Source organism: Colletotrichum truncatum (genome assembly GCF_014235925.2).
Source record: "Colletotrichum truncatum strain CMES1059 chromosome Unknown Contig_0007, whole genome shotgun sequence".
Classification (NCBI taxonomy): Eukaryota; Fungi; Ascomycota; class Sordariomycetes; order Glomerellales; family Glomerellaceae; genus Colletotrichum; species Colletotrichum truncatum.
In genome coordinates, this window is record NW_027222404.1 from 1425139 (window position 1) to 1449790 (window position 24652).

Sequence of the window (24652 nt, forward strand, 5' to 3'; positions counted from 1 at the left end):
GCTCAAAGCTGGGTCCCCTTTTTTTTTTTTTTTTTTATATCCCGTCTGGGTTGGTTTCCCACACACTCACGCCCTATTGCGTCACGGGTATCAGCCTCGCAGGTTTGCGGGTGAGTGAGGGGTGTGAGGTAATGCTCGGGGAAAGCAAGCTTGATTTTCTTCGCAAGTGCGGATCTGCTTTAAGTGATGGATGGGCCGGCCTGTAGCTACTTACTTTCTCACTTCTGGATGGTCTTTTCCACTTCCGGTTCTTTAAGTTTTATGAATAAATCACCATTTTGCGCATCATCTTATCCTGCGTAAACCGATATACCACAGTTTTTAAAGTATCACCACATTTATGGACGACACAATGGCCAGGAACAAGAACAAGGTATGTTGTCGTAGGTGTGTGTGAGTGAAGTGTGTGAACCCATTGAGTTGACATTGTCAAGAAGGGTCAAGCTGCACAGCAGCAGGCCGGCGAGAACAGCTCCAAGCCTGAGGAGAACAAGCCTGAAGAGACCATGCCTGAAGAGAGCAAGCCCGAGGAGAGCAAACCCGAGGACAGCAAGCCCGAAGAGAACAAGCCCGAGGAAAGCAAGCCTGAAGGCACAACGCCTGTTGGCGAGTTCAACAACCCCACGGAATCCATGGGCAGTGACAGCAATGACAACAATGACAACAACACTGAAGAGAAGAAGGCCGAGGAGAACGCCCCCGGCAGCAGTGATGAGAAGAAGCCTGAAGATCAGCAGCAATCACTAGAGGACGACAAGAAGCCTGGCGATGAGGCGAAGCCGCAAGATGAGCAGCAGAAGAAGCCCGCCGAAGAGGAGCAGAAGCCCGGCCAGGAGGCCGACAAGAAGTCGCAGCAGCAGGCTCAGGTACAGGATGAGTCCGAGTCGCAAGAGGGCGACAACGTCGACAACGACAAGAAGCCCGAGGACCAGAAGCAACAGGAGCCCGCGAAGGTGCGGTCGCGAGACTCCGGCCGCACGGAGCAGGAAGCCGAGGCCGAAGAGCCCACGGAGCTTCATGATGACCAAGACGGCGAGGACTACGATGACGAAGAAGGCGGAGAGTACTACGACGATGATGAAAATGACGAGGGAGTCTACGATGACGACTACTACTCTGGCGACGACCAGGATGAGGAAGACTACGATGACGACGATGACTACGACGAAGATGAAGAGGAGGAGGAGGGAGACGGCGGCAACTACACGACGTCGGGTCAACAAGATAAGCGCGACGGCCAGACGCCGCGGAGCAAGGGTTACACCAACGACGACCCCTACCAGAAGAACAACCAGATGATGCAGCGCGGCGGCCGTCGCCAACAAGGCGGCGGCGAGGACAACTACCGCCAGCAGCAGATGCAACAGCAGCAGCAGATGCAGCAGCAACAGATGATGCAACAACAGCAGATGATGCAGCAGGGCGGCGGCGACAGCGGCGGAAAGAACCCGCTCAAGCTGAGGCTCGACCTCAACCTGGATATCGAAATTACCCTCAAGGCTAAGATCCACGGTGATCTCACGCTGGCTTTGCTGTAAGTTTTCTACCTTTTTTTTTTTTTTTGTGTTTTCTTCTCTTCTCTGTACTATCTCCCTTTTGGTTTTGTGTGCTGCGTGCGCGACTCGAATTTTCTGCCCGCCATGAATTCGCTTTCTGCCCATTCCAGCTCTGTTGTCGTGTGTCATGTAATGCGATCACCGGAACTCGGGCGAGGCGCTGCATCGAACGGTGACCGTGTCAGTGGGGTGGGTGGTGGGAGAAAAACAAAAGCCCTTCAAAACGGGCTCTCTCCTCTACACTGTGACAACTGCAGTTACGGAGTTGACCCCGGCGGTCCCCACTCCGCTGCCACCACACATTTCCTCCCCCCGAAAACGGGCGCGGCGTTCCAAGAGGATGCCATTGAGTGCCTTGTTACGGTTATGCGATAGTTCGCAAATTACCCCGTTCCCAAGCTTTTAACCGGACCCGAGCGAGCGGTTGGGGGAATCTGTTCCTTTCTTTTTCTTTTTCGCTGCGTCTGCGTCTGGACTAGTCGAGGATATCTTGACTCGCTCCATGACGACGACACGAGGAAACTCGTAAGATGAGAAGAAAGGCAAAAAAAAAAAAAAAAAAACAGACAGAAAACACCCCCTCGGGCCGCCGTGCTACGGGGCGAATATTTCTTTGCGTCAGAGTTTGGATCAAGATAACTTTTTGGAAACTTCGTTCATAAGGCTAACTGCATAGCGACATGGATTAGTGAGGGACTATGAATCCTGTCTGTTTTTCGCCAACCAAAAAAAGAAAAGAAAAGAAAAAAGAAAAAGAAAACCATCCCGTCCAAAACTTTAACTCCTTTTCCAGGAGTTCCCGGCATCATCACGATGGGAAATATTTAACTCTTCACCAAAACGACACATCCCCCCCAAGATTTTGTAACGGCATAACGGCGAAAACCATTGCGTCAAGAGCGCACAGTGACGAGTTTCTTTTGTTTCATCTTATCACGGCTTTACCAAGAGTTTTACTGTCTTTGACGTATTTGGCAGTATCTCGTTTTTTTTTTATTTTCGTTTTCTCTATCCTGAAAGACGGTGTTTGACGGCATGGAGAAATATCGTGGTTGAGTGCTTGGTTTTTTTTTTTTTTTTTTGTCAACCACAGCGAATCGGGACTTGTCAGATTTAGCGGCGGATCAGATCTATGCTACTGCCCAAGTGTAATTTTAGGCGCCCACAAATGACCAACTTTGTCTAAACACACCGTAACCTGAACCCACAAAACCCAACCCACCTGGCTGGCAGGTGTTCGCAACGTCTTGAGCTCCATCGTGACTGCAACTCTCCATCGAATACAGGGGCAGAGTGCCAGAGTGGTTAATGGGTGTGACTCGAACTAATCTCGCCATCACATGGCTTCGGCCGCATGAGTTCAAATCTCATCTCTGTCGTGATTATTTTTGTTTTGCGTCGGTGTTATGGCCGTTCAATTTCGCCAGAACGGTATCACAGTGTAAATGCTTGACGAGCTCGTTTGGCATGGATACGCCCGCCTGGACGCCCTCCGTCTTGGGACATTCTGCTTTGCTGCGCATTCGTGGCTGGTAGCCGGTGGACGGTCTACATGCCCTTTCCGTCAGTCCTCGGTTCAGCATACCCACGAATCATCATTTCAGCCCCCGATCCGCCCAAGTCGGCCGAAATTCATCACGATGCAGTCACTATTGCGGTCGAGGTCCAATGATGAAACATTTCAGCCTCATCCGGTGCCCACCACCCAGCGCCGATGGCAGGGTTTAAAACCTGTTTTTTGGTGTTCCCTCACGGTCTTGACAGCGGGTAATTGCAGGGCCACCCCCAGAACACCCGGAAAAACAGCGTTAATGGTAAAGTAACGGATGGCCCGCAGCAGAATCTAGACCAGGACGAGGAGGGGGAAGCCCCATTCTTTTGAGTCGTGTTCCGTGCCGCTTTTCGCCGCCGCCGCGTCGCACCCGCCATCGATCATATCTGGGCATGTTATGAAGCCTAGCTGGACGGCATTTCCAAGCAATGCGAATGCAGTGCAAGTTCTCCCAGTTAGTTCAGACGAAGTTTGACGGAGCAAAGCCCCGTACCAGAGCAATGGAACAAAGTGCGACGGTGGGATGCTTTTATCTGGCATGTGCATGCCTCCGTGAAATGAAAGATGAGAGACAACCGACCATCAGGTCAGATCGAGATCGATGCTGAAGCTATGACCAGACGCGTACTCAAAATGACCGTAAGCGACATAGGAAGAAACTGTGCTAGGGGGTCTGGTCGACATGGGCTGCTGCGTGGACAAGGGATGAGACGTCCACACGGAGCAAAAGCGCCGGAGCGAGCAGAGCGTCGGGTGAAGTGTTATTCTCTGGACTCGAGAAGGGATGTTGCTGGATCCAGGCGGAATTTGGTCCATGCAACGTCAAAAGCGGGGCAGGTAGCGGGAAACCGTGTGGCGCGGGCGCTAATGACGCAGCCACATTTGATGAAACGGTGGGTGATCTGCAGCCAAAACGGTGGACTGACTCCGTTATCGACGTGTCACGGAGCTTCGTCCACTTTTAATGTCAGGATGATGCCGTTATTGCATAGCGATGATGACCGCTGATCTGCGGACCTCGCGGCAGGCAATAAATTATGGCGCTGACAGGTGTTCGTCAGTGTCGGCCATGATCCCAGCTCGGAATACGGTTGTACCGTTTTGTTTTCTGAGTTGCGATTGAGACCGTTGGTGATGGCGTCGTTGGGACAAGCTCAAAGGAACGCGGCGTCGGCTTAGTGATGGTGCGGGAACCCAGTCTTTGGTGAGATGCGGTAGGGCTGTAGTTTTGCGGGAAGGGATTGTGACACTTGCGCAGCATAAACTTTGCACCACGGGCGATACAACGTCGGATCGGTGATTGAGGTTCTCGATCGGGGGCCGTCGTGTCACATGTGTTGACAAGGGCCGAAGGTTGCAGTGGAAGCCAAGGCATGGAGAGGAAGAAGTACAAAGTACTTTGGAGATAAGGCGGATCGGATCATATCATTCTCCGAGATCTCTTATCGATAAGACACCACATGTGGCGCTGTGGCGTCACGGCAGAAGCGGGGTTGTGGCTTGCCTTATCTCCTTCGGGTTCCATGTGGGGAAACGACCGACGCATGAAGCATGAAGCATGAATGGAGCTCCAGATCAAGCAACCAGACAAACAAATAATCCGTCACTTAAGATTGGACGACTCATGGCGTGTTGACCGCGACCAAATACACACAATCCGCGTCTGACTATAGCCTTCACACCATCACCTGGCAACCAAATACTCTAAACAAAACCAACATCCTCACGTCAACTTGTACAATCCAACAAACACCATCTCTATTATCTCCATTGCTTTCAACATTCGCAATGCCTGATCTTAACACCGTACCCGCCTCGCCACATCCCCTAAACGCCTCTCGGCGCTCTTCCTCTCACAATATGCCGCCGCCCCCAGCTCCGGGCCATTCCTCAGAGTCGCCCTCCCTCAACATCCTCCCCTCGAACCAGAATACCGTCAACAACCCGAGTGCCTCTAATCCGTCTCTTCCGTCGCCAACCATGGGTCCAGTTGCAGCCACATCGCCTCCGATCGCCCCCGAGCCTTCCGTCTCCGGCCCAGGTCCTATCCGTCACCCACGACCCTTGACCGCATCCGACCTCCATATGCAGCTTGAGAAGGAGCAGGAAGCAGTGGTACGTGGTGCGACGTAGTGTCTCATCCGCAAGTCTAACTGAAAACAAAGGTCAACCGGCTCATCCGTGAGCTTCAACTCCTTCGCGCCGCACAAAATGCTTCCGTAGTCTCCAATGCCTCCTCGACCTCCGCATCCAACGCCGCCGAGCCACCCGCCGACACCCACCTCCTTTCCGGCGCGGCCTTCTCCACCCCCGCCGTCCCGTCGAATAGCTCTCGCCGCCACCACCGCACGGCCTCGAATGCGAGCACACGCAGCCAGACCGCCCTTGCCGGCTCCGCAGCTGCTTCCACCGCGTCCGTCCCGATCCCCCGTCCCTCGATTCCCGTTCGCCAGGACAGCGTTGCGTCACGACACAGTCTGTCGTCCTCTCCAGCGCTCTCGCAACAGCACCTGGACCCGAGCGCCAGCGGCATGACCTATTTCCAACAGCAGCGACTCCCACAACAGCAGACTGGTACCAGCTCAATGGTTCCCACGCCAGGAGGAAGCGAATCACAGCTATCGCCAGGCCTGATGCCCGCCACGTCGCGGTATGAGGAGACGGCGTTACATAGACAAGAGCTGGAAAATGCCAAGAAGGAGAATGAGATCTTGAAGCAGCGCATACGCGAGCTGGAAAAGCTGGTCAGGGAGAAGGGTGCCAACGCTGGCCGGGAGAGGAGCGAGAGTATCAGCAGTGCCACAACCGGAGCCGGCGTGGGCTTGACTCCCGCCAGCGGAGCAGGCGTTGCCGGACGTAGAGAACGGCCGGGTGGTGAGAGGGAGCGGTCTTTGACCACCATGAGCGTCGCTAGCAGCGTTGCCGTTGGCGTGCCGGAGGAGGAGGTGCAGGTTGGAGAGAGTGCGGCGAGCTCGGGACTGAACCCATGAGCAAGTCTCTCGGTAGCAGCGTTACTGATACCCGGAATCATTGCTAGAGTCGGGACGAGTGTGCATGGATTACGGCTTGATGAACGGAAAATGGCGTTCAGGACTTTGAAGGGGGTATCATTCCTCTCTGACCAGGAGTAAACCTGGTCCATGACTTATTTAGTAATGAGAATACACTTTTATCACGACACACATTTGCCCCATTGATATCTCCAGAGCAAACCCTGAGTATCTTACTTGTTTGTGTTATAGCGCCATGATGGTCACGCTTTCTGAATGACAAAGTCTTGTAATTGTCTATGTGAATTAATGCCCTAGCGGCAGAATCTACTCAATGCTTGTTCCCTTTTCAAGCTCATCTCGAGCTGCCAACTGGATCCGGATATATATCAAGATTCCCTGCCGACGGAAACGACATCGAGAATTCTAAACCTCTCAGTCTTTGCAGACGCATCCCTTCTCGCAGCCCAAGACCTGGCCGGTCCCGCAACGCTCACGGCACTTTGCAACCATGCCATCCAGCTCGGGGCAGGACACATCGCTGCAGTCCCCGTCGCTCTCGCAATTGTCGATGGTACTGCCGTCAAGGTTTGCACTGCAGTCGCAAACACCGTTCACGCAGACCTCCCGACCAGTTGCGCCAACGCAGCCGATGCCCTTGCACTGCTCATCATCCGTACACGCATCGCGCTTCTTCCGCCGCTGGGACGGCAACTGCGCGGAACACCGGCAGGTCTTGTCGGCCGCGCAGCTCTTGTACGGATGCGTCTCGTTGCAGCGGATGAACTCGCACACGTTGATGAGGCCGCAGGCGAAGCCCTCGTGGAAGAAGGCCATGCAAGTACAGAGACCCTTGTCGCAGTAGCCGGAGTGCGTGGCCGGGTTGTCGCAGACCACGCCGGCGCAGTGGTTGTCGGCGGTGCAAGAGGTGCCGATCATCGCCGGGTACGGCTCGCAGACGCAGACGGATGACGTGCCGGATTGCTTACACGAAGGGTAGTGGTTTGGGTTGCAGTTCATCTCGTTGCAGTCTTCTTCCCGGGAGCACGACTCCTGTTGCTTGGGCCGTTCCACGCAGTAGCAGCCTAGCTGAGGACTCCATAGCTGTGCCCTGCAAGAAAGGTACTTATTGTCGGGGCATTGGAGGCTGGAACAGTCGTTAACTGTGACGCAGGATGCTCCGGAACCGGGGAAATCGGATGGTATAGGGGCTCCGCTTGTGAAGGACGAGATGCCTGTTGAGGTGGTTGGGCTGGAGGATGAGAGGAGGCTCGTTGACGGGCTGGACGTCCAAGTTGAGATTGTTCCGGAGGAAGTGCCTGTAGTCAGAGAGACCGCAGCTGAGTTGGTGGTCTGAGAACGAGAGAGCGGCACGGTTGTCCAAGGTGTGTGGCTGATTCGGGAGAAGTCCGTCGTGAGAGTGATGTCGCCATTTCTCTCTGCGATCACACAGCGGCAAAGTTCGTGATAACACTTGGCTTGTCTGTTCTCGGGGCAGCTGAGGGAAGCGCATTCGAGATCAAAGACACATGGGGCGGTGGGACGCGGCAGAGCAGGTGTCGTGCGCGTGAAGGCGCTCGATGTGTCTGGTTTAAGAGCCAGTTTGCAGACCGCAACGTCGTCGTCTTCGCGTTTGACCAGCGGGTTCCCGGTAGGGCTTCCCGGAGGTGTTCCAGGGTTGCTGGGAGGTGTCGTGCCCCTGTATCCATCGCCACACCACGACTTTTCAAAAATGATGTCCTTCTCGAATCGGATGCGGAGCGTCTTCTGTTCGACTCCGTTCACCGGGTTCTTGGGGTGATACTGCCAGTTGAGCAAGCCGTACTGAGGATTTTCTGCTCCGTGGGTGTCTCTATTATGGACGACGTAAGCCCGGACTTGAATGTTCTCCGTGGGGACACCCCATCGGAGGAACTTCTCGTACATGTAGCTGACGACTTGCCCGTAGTAGACTTGTGGCGTGCGCATGTTATCGAGAGAGCGCGAGAGAATAATGACCCGCACCCACTCCCATTCCTGGATGTTAAAGATACCGCCTGACTGGAAGGCATCGTGAAGACCCGGGTTCTCGTGAGGATCTATGTCTGCGTCAACACTCCTGCGATTACCCCAGTGGTTCCCGGTGGAGAGAAAATCGATAATGTCTTTCTGTATGTACTCATGCGTAGGTCTGGGATACCTTCGCCTGGCCCTCTCGAAGAATGGGGGCTCCTCCTCGCCTCGCGAATGAGACGGGACCTCCCACATGTGGCTTGTCCAGACGCCCGCTGGAGACGCAACGACAATGATGGAGCAACCCCAGATAGGCCCCGCGCCGCCGAAGCGAGGACGGCCACCGGAATACTCGCCGGTCTTCTCGAGGTCAAAGAAGGTCACCTCGCTGGTGGACCACACGTTGTAGTCCTGTCCATTGGAGCCGTAGCCGGGGCCGAAGTCATCCACCACACTTCGCATGGAAGTATACCAACGGAGTTCGCCTTCGGCCGATTCATGCGGTTCGATGATCCTGTCCGTCGTGAGATATTGTTCGGCGTCCGTGGGGATTTGTTCGGGAAGAAGAATCTGGCGTTTCTCAAGCCCGTCTGCGGATATGTTGGCTTCACTACGCGGAAGCAGCCCACAGACGGAATCTGGACAGTCAGCCATGCAGTAGTGATGACTTGGACAGGAATTGTCTTGACGCCTGTTGAGATTTCTGTCGAGACTCAATTCGAAAAAGCTGGAATTGGGAGAATTCGCGTTGAGTTCAGAAACCTGTCTCTTCTCAGGAGGTGGATCGGAAGGAGACTCATCAGGACTAGAGCCCCGTCCATCACTACACCAGCCAACACGGTGTACAACATCTCTCTCGAAGCGAACGATGAGTTCCCTCTTGCCGCTCTCGCCTTTGGGCGTGTACAGCCAGGATAAGAGACCAGCCCAAGGGTCTGCGTCACGGAAATCTGGCGGGGGCGTGCTGTTGTCCTCGTTGAAGTTGTAATCATCGCCCAGTTCCTCTCTGCGTTTGTACGAGTAGAAGGAGATGTGCTTCTTTTCTATGTTCATCTTCTCGGTGAAGATGTCGAGCATGGCCTTGTACCTTGGCACGTATTCCAAGTCCCCGGTAACTGTCTCGGGGCCAAAGACAATGACACGGAAGAATTTGACATCCTTCGGACTGAGCTTTGCCCCATCTTTGACCAGGTCTCCCAGGGCAGGATACTGCACTTGCCAAGGTTGGCGCGAAGACCCATGTTGGAGGAAATACTCGACGTTCTGTTCAAAGTAATAATCCACGTCGTGCGCCGGGTTGCGAGAGAACAATCGCCTATCTGCCCTGGGGATATCGAAGCTGGGGATTTCCCATAGATGGTTTGTATACACGCCCTTAGGCGAGAAGACGATGACCAATGTACATCCCCATACAGGTCCGGCACCGCCGCCTTTGGGGTATTCGCCGAACTCATCAAAAGCACTTGAGGAATCCATGTTCACCGAGCTGTCCTCATTGTATCCCGGGCCATAAAACTTCACCACACGACGCATGTTCTCCCACCATTCGAATTCGCCTTCGGGCCAAGTCTCGGGCGTCGTGAGTTCATCCTTCACGATGACGTCCTCGGGGATGTAGCGCCGCGAAAGACCGTCATTGTTTCTCACTTTGCTGTTTTTGCAGGCAGGGCACGAATTGGGCTTGCAGCCATTTGTTCTCTCTGGCTTCTCAGTCGTGTAGGTTGTCGTTGTCGTTGTGCGAATGCTCGTGCAAAGTTCTGTGGTGCGGCAAGTTGCGATTGCGCAGCTTGTTGTCAAGCTGGATGTCCCGAGGTTGGAGATGTGAGAGACGACGCAAGGCTGCGTGCAGTGAGGAGCCAGGGTATAGGTAGTTGAGCAAGACGAGGAAGATGAAGACTTAGCCTTTGAAGTTGACGGCTTAGGGTCGTCGGGCTTATTGCCCTCACCACCACCACCACCACCACCACCACCACCACCACCGCCGCCGCCGCCGCCTCCGCCTCTACCCCAGTTGGGAAGATTGAATAGAAATCGCAGGCGGGACCGTACACCCCATCCAAAGATGTTGATGAAGAATAGGAAGAAGCCGTCGTCTAGGTCGATATCACCTCTCATCTCATTGATTTCTTTCTCGTCCTCATCTTCTTCATCATCATCACCGTCGCCGCCTCCATCACCACCACCTTGACTGGTAGTTGTAGTTGTGGAAGTAGGCTGAGTCGTAGTCTTCTGCGGTTTGTCTGGGGGATGTGTGGTTTGCTTCTCGTCCTTCTTCGTAGTCTTCGCAGGCGAGTCACCACCCTCGGTCGATTGAGACTTGGAATCAGAGTTGATCGACTTGGTGGTTTGGGCAGACTCATGAAGTGAAGATGCTTGAGAAGCAGACATCTGAGAAGAGGACATCTGAAAAGAAGACATCTGAGAAGAGAGTACCTGAGATGTGGCCTGAGAAGCAGGAACAGTTACCCCGTGTTCCGGAGATGGAATATGAGCAGGCTTCTCCGGCCAAGGGTAGCCGTTGGGATTGGCAGCTGGTGCGGGTAGGCAGACTTCGTCAGGAACCAGGCAGGTTGGATTGCAGACGTCAAGTGAGATACATCTCCAGGCAGGAAAGACAGTAGGGATGGCTTGACCCTCTGAAGTGACTGTTCCAGGTACGTCAATCGAAAGCCAAGTAACGCTTGTGGTCTTGTAGCTTCCATCAGCCTCGGCTCTGGTTGCTGTCAGAGGCTCAACTGTGATAGTACCACCATGTGGAACAACCACTGGCGCTGCAGATGTGGTGACAGACGGTTGTCCTGCAGAGGAGACCAGAACAGGAACGGAGGTTTGTGTAGGTGTTGCTGGGATGCTGCTAGTGAAGGCATCACCAGTCTCAGCTGGCATGGTTTGAGATGCAATAGGACTGGCAGATCGAGTTGTCTCACCCGTTGTAATGGGGGTAGTGGGGACCGGAAAGGTCATCCAAGATGATGAGCGCGGTTCTGAACGGACCAATGATTGTGACGAGCTGAAAGAAGATAAAGGGCTGTCGGGAACCTGGCTGCTGTCCTGCGTGCTCGGGATCGATTCAACATGCTCAGAAGATTGAAGGCTGGCTGAACTTGACTGGCTAGAGGTTGAGAAGCCATCACTCGTGAATACATCAATGGACTGACGAGTGGAAATAGTGATAGCAATGTTGCTTTGAGATGCGGTAGAGAGCAACTTGCCAGTGGCTGAGCTCTCGGAGAGCGGTGCACTGGTCTGCGAGGCGTTTGGGAGTGAACTCAGACCAGATGTCAAGATGAAGCCCGGAGAAGTGGTGGAGTCATAGACCGTAAAGACAGTAGTGAATACCACGGGAATCAGAGTAGTCTTGTTGCATGAGCAAGGGCAGATGGAAGTGGTTCCTTGGTTCAGAATGTTGGTGGCTGTGCCAGGGTTCTCACAGCTGCAATCGAGAGCAGTCGCCGGGGTATTGGTAACCTCTTACAAGAAACATTAGCAATCCACTTGATTCAGGCCCTCAAAGATCCAGTTATGACAGTAAAAAATACTCACGCGCAAAGCTGAACAGGAAGAATTGCGATATGAGAATGGCCAACGAGGCCAAGCTCACTCGGTTTCGCGAAGGTTTTCTCATCGTTGCTATTCTCAATGATTAGTTGAGAAATGCACGATAATAGGGAAATACAAACCCTTTTGGCAATGATAGAAAAGATTAGTAGATATGAAACGCGTAGTGTAGACTCGGCCAAATTATCGTCAAGGTTGGTGTTGTGCCGATGTGATGATGGGAGAAAGGTGAGGTGGAAAACTCGCCTTTTGCGTGAGATACGGCCGTTGAAAATTCTTTTTTCACCTTTTCAAAGGCAAGGGAAAAAGCAGAGTGAATTTGTACACATTGTCTGAGGTCGGAAAGAATGAGCTCCACCACTTTCACACGGGAAGGAACGTTGCTTGATCTGAATTTTCTTTCATCTGGCTGGCTCAAGAGAGGACAAGAGTCACTTTAGGCCAAGATCAAGTGACCACCAGCGCTTCTTAGAAGAGCTTCTAATAATATGAAGTATCATGATTTATTATTAACACAGACGTTGTATTGTAGTTGAGATCACTTTTATGTTTCTTAACTCATATACTTCGTCCTCAACGCTATAACTTTGCAAGTCAAATATCTACCTATTCAATTTGAATCTCTCTCATCTACTTATTTGGCCAAATTTAATCTAATGTTGCAGCTCGGCCTTATGCAAAATGACCAGAGGTAGTACGCACTGATAAGAGAGTTTCTACTCGACAATGCACGTAGTTGCACAGCACAATCATTCCCCTTCCTTTTTGACCGAGATGTGCCCGATTCGTAAAGAATTATCATTCTATTCACAGATGAGCTTTAATATTGTTCCACTAAACGAAGTTGGATGACACATAGCACATGCCGGGGCCTGGCCTGTCCACCAAAACAACAAAGACATCGCACCATCCCAAAAATGTGACTATGATTTGAATTTCACAAATGAACATAAGAACTGCCAGATATGACAGAACAGTTATTGCAATTTATTCCACACACACCATGCTTTCTGCTCATACGCCATACCTTCTTACCCTTACCAAGTCAAAACCAAGAGGGGTTTGCCCTCGAAAGAAGCTCATGCATAATGTGATATTCGTACTAAATGATGCCCTAAATGCACGCTAAGCTAGCTTCATGACCTTGATTGACGAAGCTCAGAGTCTGCTTCTGTCTGTTTTGTCCTTCGCAATATCGAAGCCAACCCATCCATCCAATGCTTTCCGAATCTCCACAGCATATTCAGGGATACCGGCAGCATAATTGACCTGCTCAAATGCCTTACCGGGCATCGAACCGCCCATATACGTGGACCTCGTGGTTGGGAATAAAGTAGCGTTGCTGATGTCGTTGATCCTTTGTTTCCAATGCTTAGTTGCTTCAGCAGTCGGGTTGATGTACAATATGTTCTCTCGTTCGATTTTGCGGATGCAGTGCGCGATCCATCGGCCCTGGACCTCAACGGTTGAAGGTCCGTTGCTGAGAAGAGTCGGACCGTGTGGGCCGTACATGTGGAACATGTTGGGATAGCCGCTGACCGTAGTGCCCAAGTAGGTATTTGCCGCAGCTTTCCATTCGTCTTGGAGATATGTGTTGTTGATACTCTTCAGACCCATGTTCGTCATTCCACCAGTTGTGATATCCTAAATGCTCAAATCAACAGCTGAGATTTTATATCAATAGATGGATAATACTCACGAAGCCAGTGGCAATAGCAACGACATCAAACTCGTGGTGAGTGCCGTCCTCTAGCCGGATACCTGTCTCAGTAAAGCTGGAAATACCGTTCTTGCTGATGTCGATCACATCCACGTTGGACTTGTTGAATTGTTCGTAGTAGTCCTGTTCCAAACAGGGCCTCTTAATTCCGAAGAAATGAGGCATCTTGTCAACAGTTGGAGCCAAGAGGTCCCTCTTCCTGGCGTCGCCAATCCTAAGACGAACATTTCGCGACCAGAACTTGTAGGCCTCTTTGTTCGCGTCGGCGTTTTCAAACATGTCCTTGTAATTTCCGAGCCAGAACCGGAAGCCCCCATGGTCCCAGAGAGATCTGTAGAAGGCCTCTCGCTCTTCTGGGGAATCGTCAAACGTGTTTCTTTCAATTTTGCCGTAAAAGAATCCACCGTAACATTTCTCCCGGAGTTGGAACAGACGCGGGTACCATGATTTGCCAATGTTTTGCTCTTCCGCTGTCAAAGGTCTCTTTCCCATCGGTACGGCCAAATTCGGTGTACGCTGGAAGACCTTCAGTTCGCCTTCATCACCAACGAGATGGCCCCATTCCTGGGATATTTGAACGCCGGACGCGCCAGTTCCGATCACTGCGCATCTTTTGCCACGGACGTCAACGTCCTCCTCTGGCCAAAAGGAGGAATGATGAACGACCCCCTTGAATTTTTCAACGCCTGGCCAATTCGGGATATAACGCTTCGATGCCTACAAATAAATGAACACCTCAGCATTAACAGTATCAGGAGCTGTGCTTGACTTACAAAACCTGCTGCGACAACGAAGTACTTGCTCTTTGCCAAGCGACCATCGGCTGTCTTTACGTGCCACTTTCCCTCATTGGGTTGGAACTGGGCTCCAACCACGACAGTCTCAAAAGAGCAATCTTTGGAGATGTTCAGAACCTGCGAAGCTGATACTTAGCAGTGAACGCCCCTTTACTCTTCTTCATTTGAAGAAGGAAAATACCTTGTCGACATGGTCAAAGTAAGCCCGCAGCTCCTGGAAATTCGGATAATTAGTGGACCACGTCCAATCCTTGAAGACTTCAGGCCATGAGAATTCGTATTCCGGCACTTCCGAGTCAACGCGTGCCCCGGGGTATCGGTTCCATCGCCAGGTGCCTCCGAGAGAAGTCCCCGCTTCGTATATGACGGCTCGTAAACCCATCTCTCGGAGAGTCTTTAGCATGAACACACCACCTCGTCTCCTGTTAGTCGCATTTACCCCTGTCTCTACCCTTGCAGGATGCGCTTACCGAATCCCCCACCAACAATAAGAACGTCAACATCAAGATTATCAGCATAAGGGCCAGTGGTCTGCCGACGGGAGGAGTAATCCGTCAACTCAGTCGCGAACTTCTTTTCTCCTGATGTTAATGCCGCCATGATTTCAATGCTATCACTAAAATGATTGGGCAGTTTGCGTTGTTGTGATCTCGAATGCGAGTGAAGAAGGCTGTCAACAAACTTTAGGAAGAGAGCATCACAGCTGTCTTATATCGCCATTATCATTTTGGACGGAGGATATTTAGTTCGATCGAGATCGCTTGAAGACAACATCAGACGACTTTCACTGCTAGTCACTATAGATTTCTGTTTGGTTTTCCCTGTTACTGCGGAAGCGCTCTTCCCAAGCTGAACCGCATCTGGATCACAAGCCACATCGAGGCGATTCACAACAAGTTCCCTATGTATAGAAAGCCTGTGGGAGCGCTTGTGTGCCGCCGGTACAACTACAAACCAGGTTTCATTACGTGGCTGCCGCACCGGAAAACCGACCCGAGGGCTAAGCAACCAAATGCGACCTAGTATGCTTTATTCAAGCCCACAAGACTGACTGCGGGAGAAAGGGCTAATTGATTGCGGATCCGCACTCTAGTGTGCAGCTGTATTGCGGCAAGTCTCAGCCAAGTGCGGAGAGCTGCACATCGTTTGGCACGGGTCCGCTCATGACGTTGCAGCCGTAGCGTTCTGCGGGGAAGGGAAACATTTATGTCGCGATCATGGAGGGTTGCTCCCTGTCGTCAACGAATCACACAGCTCCAACACCAAAGATGTTTTTTGCTGAGTTTCCTCAACCCTTGGCAGACTTTTGGCGGTTCCTTGTCCAACTCCTCGGCATTTGCACGTCGGAGACCAAAGCTCTACTGCAGCATGTCTTTAATTAGGTCAGCCCCCTGCCACCTCCCCATGTGTCGTGTGATCATAATCGATTTGTTGAGCTGACACTGGGCGTTCGTAGTGTTCATAAACGAGTGCAACCAAAAGTGGTAGAGAGAACTCCGATGTAAACAACTCAGCTGGACTTAAAAGCAATACCTCGGGTGAAGACTTTAGCGCCCTCATTTACTGCGTCTAGCTCTCCGCGTCATCGTTCATCGCATTCCAATCCCAATACCACGGCACTACGAACTCATTCGAACTCTAATTCAAGTCATTTTGTTGCACATACGAATCATGTCTCTCTCCTCTCAAGTTGCTGATGAGCTGCGAACGCTTGTGGACAATGCTGTCTCTGATTCGAATAGTATCCCCGGGACGACAGTTGTGGTAGTAGACCGGAATGGTGACCAATTTGCTCATTCTGCTGGTAAACGTGGGATCTCGTCAAAAGAGTCCATGGACCTTGAAAACGTCTACTGGATCGCTTCCTGCACCAAGATGGTGACTGGGATAGCGTGTATGCAATTAGTGGAACGAGGACTTCTCAAACTGGATGATTCGAATCATCTTGAAAAGCTGTGTCCCGAGCTGGCAGAGGTGAAGGTTCTGAACTCTGAGGGAAAACTGGAGGAGAAGAAACGAGGAATCACACTGCGCATGCTGCTAACGCACACTGCTGGGTTCGGATACACCTTTTTTGATCCGAGACTTCGCGAGTGGAGTCTCCCAGCTGGGGTTGAGGAGTTCTCGGGCAGTATTAGAGACATGATGCAACCCCTCGTTTTTCAGCCTGGCGAGAACTGGGAGTATGGCGTATGTAACTCGCCTTGCCATCGTTCGCATTGTTCTGACCATCAGAGTAGATTGGTATCGACTGGGCCGGCATTGCTCTAGAACGAGCCACGGGCACAACTCTGAATGAATACATCCAGAAAAACATCTGCCAACCGCTTGGGCTAAAAAACGTCAACATGTTCCCAACGCCTTCAATGAAGGATCACCTGGCATACATGCACTACAAGAAGCCTGATGGAAAGATCATCACTAGGGACCATCCTAATCATCGTCCTCTGGTAGTCCAATCAGAGGAGGAAGTTGCCGGCACCTTTAACAGTGGTGGAGCGGGATTATTCGCAAAGCCGCAGGAATACGCGCGTTAGTTACAATCTGTCATTTTGTGTCAGCGCAGAAAAGCTAACATCGAGGTGGCAGGCATCTTGGCTGTTTTCCTGAATGATGGAACTTGCCCCATAACTAAAGCAAGCATCTTGCAGAAGCAAACAGTAGATGAGATGTTTACAAATCAGATCCCAAAGTTCCCCAACTTTGGAAGGGCAGGAATTCCGGATGCAAAGCCGGAGTATACCAATCCCCTTGCTGACCTTTACCCTGTCCCCGGGAACCCCCCGCAGGGATGGGGGTTGACGTTCATGATCACTGGTGGGCCAACGGGGCGGTCCGACAAGACGGCTTTCTGGGCAGGACTTCCAAATCTCTTCTGGTGGTGTGATAGGGAAAATGGTGTCGCTGGAATGATTTGCTCTCAAATTCTGCCCTTCGGTGATTCATCTGTGATGGGTCTATGGGCTCAAGTTGAGACAGCGATATACAAGGCACTTGGAAACTAGACGAGGCTGCTAACCTATACCCATAATCGCAGCAAGTCTTGAAAGCAATATACCACTGGCAAACATGTAAAGTGAAAGTTAGATCGAAATACACGTGTCAATCTTGGGTAGCGATTGATTAAGCTTCAGTACTGATGTGCCACTGACGGTAGAAACATTCGCAGAATCTGGGATCCTAAAGATAAATTGTATGGGCCATGTGTCGGCTATCTAAAAAGATGTATATCATTATGAACGTTTGTCGATTCGCCAAGGGTTCAGCTGGCACTTGTCATCGGATGATGGGTTTCCAGATCTGTATCCATTAGTCTGCAGGCATTCAAAAGGGTTTGGAGGAGCATCAAGCCGTAAATGCCCCGCTTCTTTCTGCAGCTAAAACGCGGGGTTGACAAGGTATTCCCTGTGTGAAAACGGTTTTGGATGGTTCAAGAAATCATGTGTGACCAAGAGGGGATGTTGGGGACGACCGGGCGCGCTTTAAGGGTGGCTGCTCTCTTCTTGCTTACATGAACTTGCCATGAAGATAGCTGCCAGCTTACCATTTTAGCAAAACATCCACCAGCAGTTCATCGAGCGATCGTCAGCGACAATGAGAAGACAGAATAGTAGCTGTGACCAGTGCCGTAAAGGCAAGAGGGCTTGCGATGCTGGCGCAGTAAGAGATATTCAATTGTGTCTTGACACAGAAACACAGTGGAACACTGGCAAGTTTGATACCTTTGCACGAAAACAGCAAATAACAGACAACTAACTCCTGGATCAGACTGGCAGGACGTCACTGGACCATGTTCAAACTGCCTGAGGACCAGAAAAAGCTGTACCTTCAATTGGGTCCGATCGCAGCAACATCAGATGCGTGAGAGGAGGCAGTCATCAGTTTCCGAGAAGCATCCCATTCCCAGCCGAAAAAGGCCCAAAGCATTTCAACATGTCGATGTGACTTCCGGCCTACCAGGAACGGATGAGATGCCTCATGATGCATTTCAGCTGTTGGGCTCAAACAACACAGTCCCTTTTCATGACGGGAGCTCAAGCACACAGTCGCTATTCTCAGAACCATTAATGGCGCCAACGGCGGACGGTTTTATGCTTTCGCCATCCAATGAGACCGTAAGCACCGAGTCTTTTGCCGATAACTACTCACTCCCAATCCCCGAATCATCTTCAACATCTCTATCGAACGGTTCGATGTGTGGGATACCAGGGCCACATGAAAGTGAAACTCCTTCTGCACAAGAGTCTTCATTAGTTGGATTGCGTAGAAAGTTCACAACAGAGGCCGCCGTTGGGGCTCGCAAAAGGTCATGGATGGGGCGGAACGAGCCCGACCCTTACATTGAAGGAGTTTCTGAATTCTCTCTCAACCACCAGATTATTACCCGGACAAATAACGGACTCATGACAGACAACCTCATGAAGCTCTACCATGATGTCATGGAAGGCGCACTTTCATGTTGGCTGACAGAACAAAACTGTCCTTACCTTGAATTGTCTGGGTCATCGGAGAACATCAACTTCCTTACCGCAGCATGGAAACCGAGCCCTCCAAACAGGGTTTACCACCGTGTCTTGAAGCTTGACAAGTCCCTCAGCTCCATTGGTTTAAAACCGCTAGGCCGAGTCGAAGACCAAAAGGCTACAAAAGCGCTTCACCTTGCCATCATGGCATTCACTGCTCAATGGGCCCAAGGTAGCCGAAGGAGCCAGTCACATTACAATTCTCCCGCTTTGCCAGAAAGTGATCTACAATGTTTTGGCGATGAGTTTGACGCCACTCTGCAAATGACCTTCTGGAACCAAGCTCGCAAGCTATTGAATGAATGCGCAGATCTTGATTGCTTCAAGGTAGCATTTGCGGAAATAATCTTCGGACTGACCCAGAAGTATGCAACCAACCAGGAAGAATACAATCTCGTCGATCCGATAGGCGTTTACGAAGGAGAGAACACTGGAATAATGGCCAAGATTCAGGAGGTCTTAGGGCGATGTGAGCACCATACATATACGGAACGGGCGGCCCGAAGGCTCAACGTTCTAAAAAGACAAGTGAGGTCCTTTGACAGAAAAGCAGCAAAAATTGGCACTCAACTTGCCCAAACAAATCAGCTCGCAAGCAAAAAGGAGGCCGGATCTGAAGAGAGGAGGACAATGGAATTGATTTTCTGGCTGGCTGTCATGTTCGACACGCTTTCTGCGGCAATGACTGAGAGGCCTGTCACTGTATCAGACGAGGAAAGCAAAGAAGTCATCAACCGCTCCGAAATCGACGATTCCAAGAGCCCTCAGGATCGAAAGTCGAGTGAGCATTGGAATGACCAGGTCATTATCAAAAAGACACAGAAGCTTTCGCCGTTGCGATGGCCTTGCCATGAAGAGGATATCTCGCGAGAGCTTCGTGACGCTGCGCCTGTCAAAGTTCTCTTGTTCAGAAAGATTACTCGATTGCAGACATTGTCTTCACAAGGGGCCGAAAACCAGACTATCGAGGACGCTATTCAAGATGCCTTGGCTGTATACCGTCACTGGAACATGACGTACGGACCTCTTTTCCAGGATTGCATTCAATACCATAACTCCCTTCCTTCAAAGGTTCAGAGCTGGTATGTCTGCCTCTTGGGGCATTGGCTCCTGGCTGCAATGATCTTGGCCGATCTTGTAAAATTGATGGATGATCAAGGCCTCAGCAGTCCCGCTCAAGCCAGTGAACGAGTCCAAACGAATCTCATGGGTCGTTTACTAAAAGCAAGTAACCGAATGGTGTCTGACCTTGCAAGGGTATCGACACCACGCAATGATGAAGTTGGAAAATTGACGGGTTATCACTACGCTGCGAATGAGGGAGCTCTTCTCACCGAGCCTTGGACCATGGTTTTGATTAGGTCGATCACCAAGGCAGCACTATCGCTTCTTGACGAGGCAGAGAATCTGCAAGAGACAGCAAACCAGAACAACGACTTCGGCGAGAGCCTGTTCATCCGCTGCGAAGATTGTGTAAAGGCACTGTGGTACTTGGGTCGGAAGTCCGATTTGGCTAGACAGGTGGCCAAGATTCTGGGCAACGGTTTGGAACAGTCTAGGCTCAAGTTATGTAACAGAGGGGGCCGCTTACCTGTGTTTGATGAATCTGTTTTCTTTGATCAGGTGGCGGCTTTTTAAAAGGAGAGTTTTGATGAAGGGTTATGTGTAACTGGTACCGCAACTGGCACTCTCTTGTGTCCGCCCGATAATTAGGAAAGAGCTCATGTACTCTAAAAGTGTCGATGGATTATTTAGAAAGCAGAGAATGTTGAATGCTATTTCCCGATAACAGATAATTGGGTACCGAGTATCATTTGTAGAGGCAGAAGTAGTCCCAGACGTAAGAGCTAGCTAGCTATTCAGGGTCTTTTTCATTCAAAAGATCAGATATCGTCGTGTTTAGTTGAATTTGCAAGCTAATAGTACCGCACTCAACTAAAGAAGTGCTTAGCTCATATTACGGTAGCCTAAGAGACTACGTGGCAAGACTGGACCGATGATCTTCCCATCTATGCAATATCTTAAGTAACAGTATCCAAAGCGCAGTACCATTAGCGCTAATTGAAAGCTCCAGCTTCTGTTTCTAGTCCCATATCGAGGCCATACCTTCGAAACCAAGCTTGGTGGCAAGTTGCGCTGGAGTCACAAAACCTCCCACCAAAACCAAATTCGCTTCATGTAAGCCTCCATACCCAGGCGCCATAAGCTCAAGATAGCTGTTGCAACGGCTATCTCTTTCACACCCAGCAGCAAGTAAATCGGATACGCAATCAAGGTGGCTATTTGCGACGGCGATGTGTAAAGGCTGCATACGGATGTCGCCAGTTGTCCATTGGTTCATGTTTGCCCATTCCAAAAGCATTCCCAGGCATTCGGAGAAACCATACAAGCATGCGAAGTGCAATGGTGTCAGGCCGGCAATATGGGTAACGCTGTTTGGGTTCGCGCCGCAGGCGAGCAAAGTGCTAACGGCCTCGGGTTTATTCGCCATGACAGCTGCGTGAAGCGGGCTTCTCCCTCTATCATCACTCAGGTCTAACGAAGACCCCAGGCTTAGAAGTCGAGTGATGATTTGCACCTCTCCACCACAGGCCGCATGGAACATCATCGAGCGGTCAGAATTATCCGGCCTGTCGATGAAGTTGCGCTGTCCTAAGATGTCTAGTAGGTATTCCATGGCATGGGCGTTACTTGTGGCCGCTGCACGATGAAGCGGACTTTCGCCTAGCCAGTTTATATGCGGAAATGAGTAATTTCCATTGTCTCCAAAGTCTTGTCTGATCAGGTCGATTATTTTGCATATTCGCTGATTCGCTAAACCCGTCGAAACCGGGGTTGCAAGCAGATGTAGGACGGATTCTTCTCTTTCGGTTGTAAGAGAGTGCAAGAAGTCTGGTACCGTCTTTCTCCTCATGCTTGCCTCATCCTCCAACAAGTACCCAACAAGGTTAATGTTATTGTTCATTATCGCAAGATGGATCGCCATATATCCGCTTCTCGTTCGGCTGGTTTGGCTAGCACCGAGCCTCGTCAGGGTTTTGAGAATATCTAGGTACCCGTAGGCTGCTGCCCAATGGATTGGCCTGAAATCATCCATTTCTTTTGTTCTAGACTCAAGGAGTTTGCGATCTTTGGTGATCAACGTTATGATCTCTCGTTCTCTTCTTGCCCGGACAGCTTGAATCAAACTAGCATATGGCCTGTGAACATCGATTACAACGTTCTGGAGTTCGTCCATTGTTTTGCTGGATCTTAACGGCTCTCTTAGGTCTGCTGGCTTGGTTCTGACTACATTGAGCATAGCTGGAAAACAGTCAAAAGACCACTGCGGTTCGAAACAGCAACTCTGAGTGACTTTCCGAATTTCGCTAAAAAAACTCTCAGTCTCGGGCAAGAAGGCCTTGGTGTTCAGGGCTAGTTTAGAATCCAGCTCCACTGCGCCAGAGACCTCCAGCTGGATAAACCGTCGCCCACGTCTTACGGTTTCTATGGTATCAACTCTCACAAACGACAGACGTTTTGAGTCGTGTGCAGTTGTCTCTGAGCCAATCTCACCTTTGGCAATATCACGATAAACCTGCTGTAGGCTATCGCCAACACATGCGTGTTTCTCATAGCACAATTCCCATCGCCTTCGAACGCGACGGAGTCCGACGGACACGTCGACCGTAGTAATAAGGCTTCTCTCATCAGAAGAAAAGCGGAGCACGAGCAGGGCATGCCCCGACTGAGGCTCCTTGGCTCTGATAATGGAAAGAACGGGATCCCATCTTTCTGGGGGATACGCAGCAACCACTTTGAACCCCAGGTATCCTGGTATTAATCTATCCCCACCACGATTCCTGCTTCGAACTGTTACCTCGGGCAGAGCGTAAAAGGGATTTTGCTTCACGTATATGTTCTCGACAGTCCCGTTCCTCTCGTCAAAGCTATCGTGAGGGAACAGCACTATGGAACCTTGTGTTGAAGTAATTCGTGCATACTGGTCACCCCACAATCGCCTCAACATGAGACAGGGGCTCCATGCAACTGCTGGCTCATGAGACCTGAAGCCAATACAATCCAGCATCGCATAGTATTCATCTGCTTCGGGATGTACGGGAAACAAAAGCATTCTTGTCCTCAGTCCTTGGCTGGTCGCAGTTGCAGGTATGCTCTCCTGTGATTCGGAAGGAGGAAGAGGGCGAATGTGATCCAAGTCTGGCTGGAGAAAGACGCTGGGTGAGGGTGCGAGCAGCCCAAAGAGAGTGTCCGCTGCATGTTCACCATCCGAGGGAAAGTCCCAAAGAAATAGCGATTGATCATCGGATTCCTTCAGAATCTCTTCTTGGAGGCGGACAAATGCCCGCATTCCTTCGCCATAGAGAAGCGGCATATTGACATCAAAAATACCGAGAAGACAGTACGCCATATCTTCTGGCCGCGTTGTTTCTCTTGAGGCGGCCCATCTCATTTTGTTTGCGACGCTAATATCACTTAGAAGAGTTTCTCCTGCAAGTACTGACTCATTGACGCCGGTTATCTGGGCGAGAATATGGCAGAAAGAGCTGTCATCGGCTTGCTTCGTGTTGATGAAGGACCAGTCCCTGGCATAAAACTCGACAGATCTGGGGGCAATAAGTTCCTGCAAGGTCCATCCTCTGGTGAACCAGCGACTATTTCGAAAGCTCGATGCCGCCTCAGAAGGGTCATTCGAAGTGGCTGACTGAACGTCTGAGAGATAGGCATAACAGACCTTGGCCTTCTGGTACCAGCGATACATGGAGTTGATGGACTCAGACAGCTCTGCGCTGCTAGTCTTGTCGATGCAACAGGTATCCACCCAGAGCCATTTGAGCCCCTGGCTCTTGGCCAACTGTGCCGCATCTTTTATTTTTCTATAGCCCTCAGAGATAGTGATGCCGGTTGATGCCACTGCATATTCAGGGGCGAAGGGGATTCCAGAGCTGCCGGTGTTGTTCAAAGCTTGGTATGCTGAAAATGTCATCTCGTCTCCACCCCAGGTGTGGGAAAGTATTGCATATTCCTCTTTGGGATCTCCCTGGATTCCGACGAGGCAGAGATTATCAGTGTTAATGAGCCACATTGTCGTCACAGCCGAAAAGCGCAGAGAATAAGGGCGAGCCTTGACGACAGAGAAGACAGCTGATGCTCATGTGTGAGATGGCATCAGTAGCTGGAGATGGAACAAGTCGCAAGACAAGGCTCCGGACGCTAGCAGACCAGGCCGTAAGCGTGGATCACAGCCACGACCCATTTGTTTTCGCATCCAACCGAGAGATTCGAAGACGGTGATTCGCTCGGATGCTTCAGCTCTCGCCGTACGGCATGTTGCTACAGAGCGAGGTCTGATTGGCCAAAGATGCATTAAATCCTTCTACGATATCTGTTTTTAGCATCAAGTGATTAGTGCCATGTAAGAAACATGTAGCTTGACTGTTACAAGTAGCAAATAGCTGAGGTTATTGACATTGTGGTTTTTGAGAAAAAGTAAGTAGTGAATATGAGTCTATGTCAGCTCAAATGCGACATTTTGTTGAGGTGAATGGCCTGTCCAAGCCTGGCGTGGTGCAATGTGTGGTTCAATCAAAATGACCATTGGCCAAATGAATTGACCCAGATGGAGTCAATTGTTTACCGTCAACACAACCTTACTTCACTGAAGGCATCGCTAATTCGAAATGGTAAGTAACTTCAGTCCAAATAAGTTCAGACAATCAAAGGGAAAAAATATGGATAGCGCAGACGCATGAACTGTATTGGCATTGTGGGGGAGATTGTCAAGACTTAACTGCTGAATGTCTGAGATAATTGCCACATGAAAGTATCTTAACTCTTCCAGAAACCTTAAGAGTCCTCATCGCAAGTATTGAAAAGCGTATTCAATGTGCAAGACCCATTAGAACTCCGTGGCTTCTAATTTATCAATAAGAGCGCTCCATCGGATTATTGTTACGTCACTAT

The 24652-nt window shown here is 50.8% G+C and overlaps 7 protein-coding genes across 7 annotated transcripts; 4 read left to right on the forward strand and 3 right to left on the reverse strand.

Moving 5' to 3' along the window:
• Window positions 1-340: 340 nt before the first annotated feature.
• Window positions 341-1538, forward strand: CTRU02_210814 (uncharacterized protein; the record flags this gene model as incomplete). Its single annotated transcript, XM_036721944.1, has 2 exons — window positions 341-373; window positions 435-1538. The coding sequence occupies 2 exons, from the start codon at window positions 341-343 to the stop codon at window positions 1536-1538; spliced, it is 1137 nt and encodes a 378-aa protein (XP_036586316.1).
• Window positions 1539-4896: 3358 nt separating this feature from the next.
• On the forward strand, window positions 4897-6098 carry CTRU02_210815 (uncharacterized protein; the record flags this gene model as incomplete). The annotated part of the gene is made up of 2 exons (XM_036721943.1): window positions 4897-5223; window positions 5274-6098. 2 exons carry the CDS (start codon window positions 4897-4899, stop codon window positions 6096-6098), a joined length of 1152 nt encoding a protein of 383 aa, XP_036586315.1.
• Window positions 6099-6533: 435 nt separating this feature from the next.
• Window positions 6534-11715, reverse strand: CTRU02_210816 (uncharacterized protein; the record flags this gene model as incomplete). Its single annotated transcript, XM_036721942.1, has 2 exons — window positions 6534-11560; window positions 11634-11715. 2 exons carry the CDS (start codon window positions 11713-11715, stop codon window positions 6534-6536), a joined length of 5109 nt encoding a protein of 1702 aa, XP_036586314.1.
• Window positions 11716-12806: 1091 nt separating this feature from the next.
• CTRU02_210817 (steroid monooxygenase) lies at window positions 12807-14765 on the reverse strand (the record flags this gene model as incomplete). Its single annotated transcript, XM_036721941.2, has 5 exons — window positions 12807-13292; window positions 13348-14085; window positions 14142-14282; window positions 14347-14579; window positions 14636-14765. 5 exons carry the CDS (start codon window positions 14763-14765, stop codon window positions 12807-12809), a joined length of 1728 nt encoding a protein of 575 aa, XP_036586313.2.
• A 1071-nt stretch (window positions 14766-15836) lies between these two features.
• CTRU02_210818 (beta-lactamase family protein) lies at window positions 15837-17170 on the forward strand (the record flags this gene model as incomplete). The annotated part of the gene is made up of 3 exons (XM_070205517.1): window positions 15837-16355; window positions 16406-16695; window positions 16732-17170. 3 exons carry the CDS (start codon window positions 15837-15839, stop codon window positions 17168-17170), a joined length of 1248 nt encoding a protein of 415 aa, XP_070060760.1.
• Window positions 17171-18232: 1062 nt separating this feature from the next.
• Window positions 18233-20326, forward strand: CTRU02_210819 (regulatory protein alcR (C6 zinc finger domain-containing protein); the record flags this gene model as incomplete). Its single annotated transcript, XM_036721939.1, has 1 exon — window positions 18233-20326. One exon carries the CDS (start codon window positions 18233-18235, stop codon window positions 20324-20326), a length of 2094 nt encoding a protein of 697 aa, XP_036586311.1.
• Window positions 20327-20771: 445 nt separating this feature from the next.
• Window positions 20772-23774, reverse strand: CTRU02_210820 (het domain protein; the record flags this gene model as incomplete). Its single annotated transcript, XM_036721938.1, has 1 exon — window positions 20772-23774. One exon carries the CDS (start codon window positions 23772-23774, stop codon window positions 20772-20774), a length of 3003 nt encoding a protein of 1000 aa, XP_036586310.1.
• Between the last annotated feature and the right edge of the window lie 878 nt (window positions 23775-24652).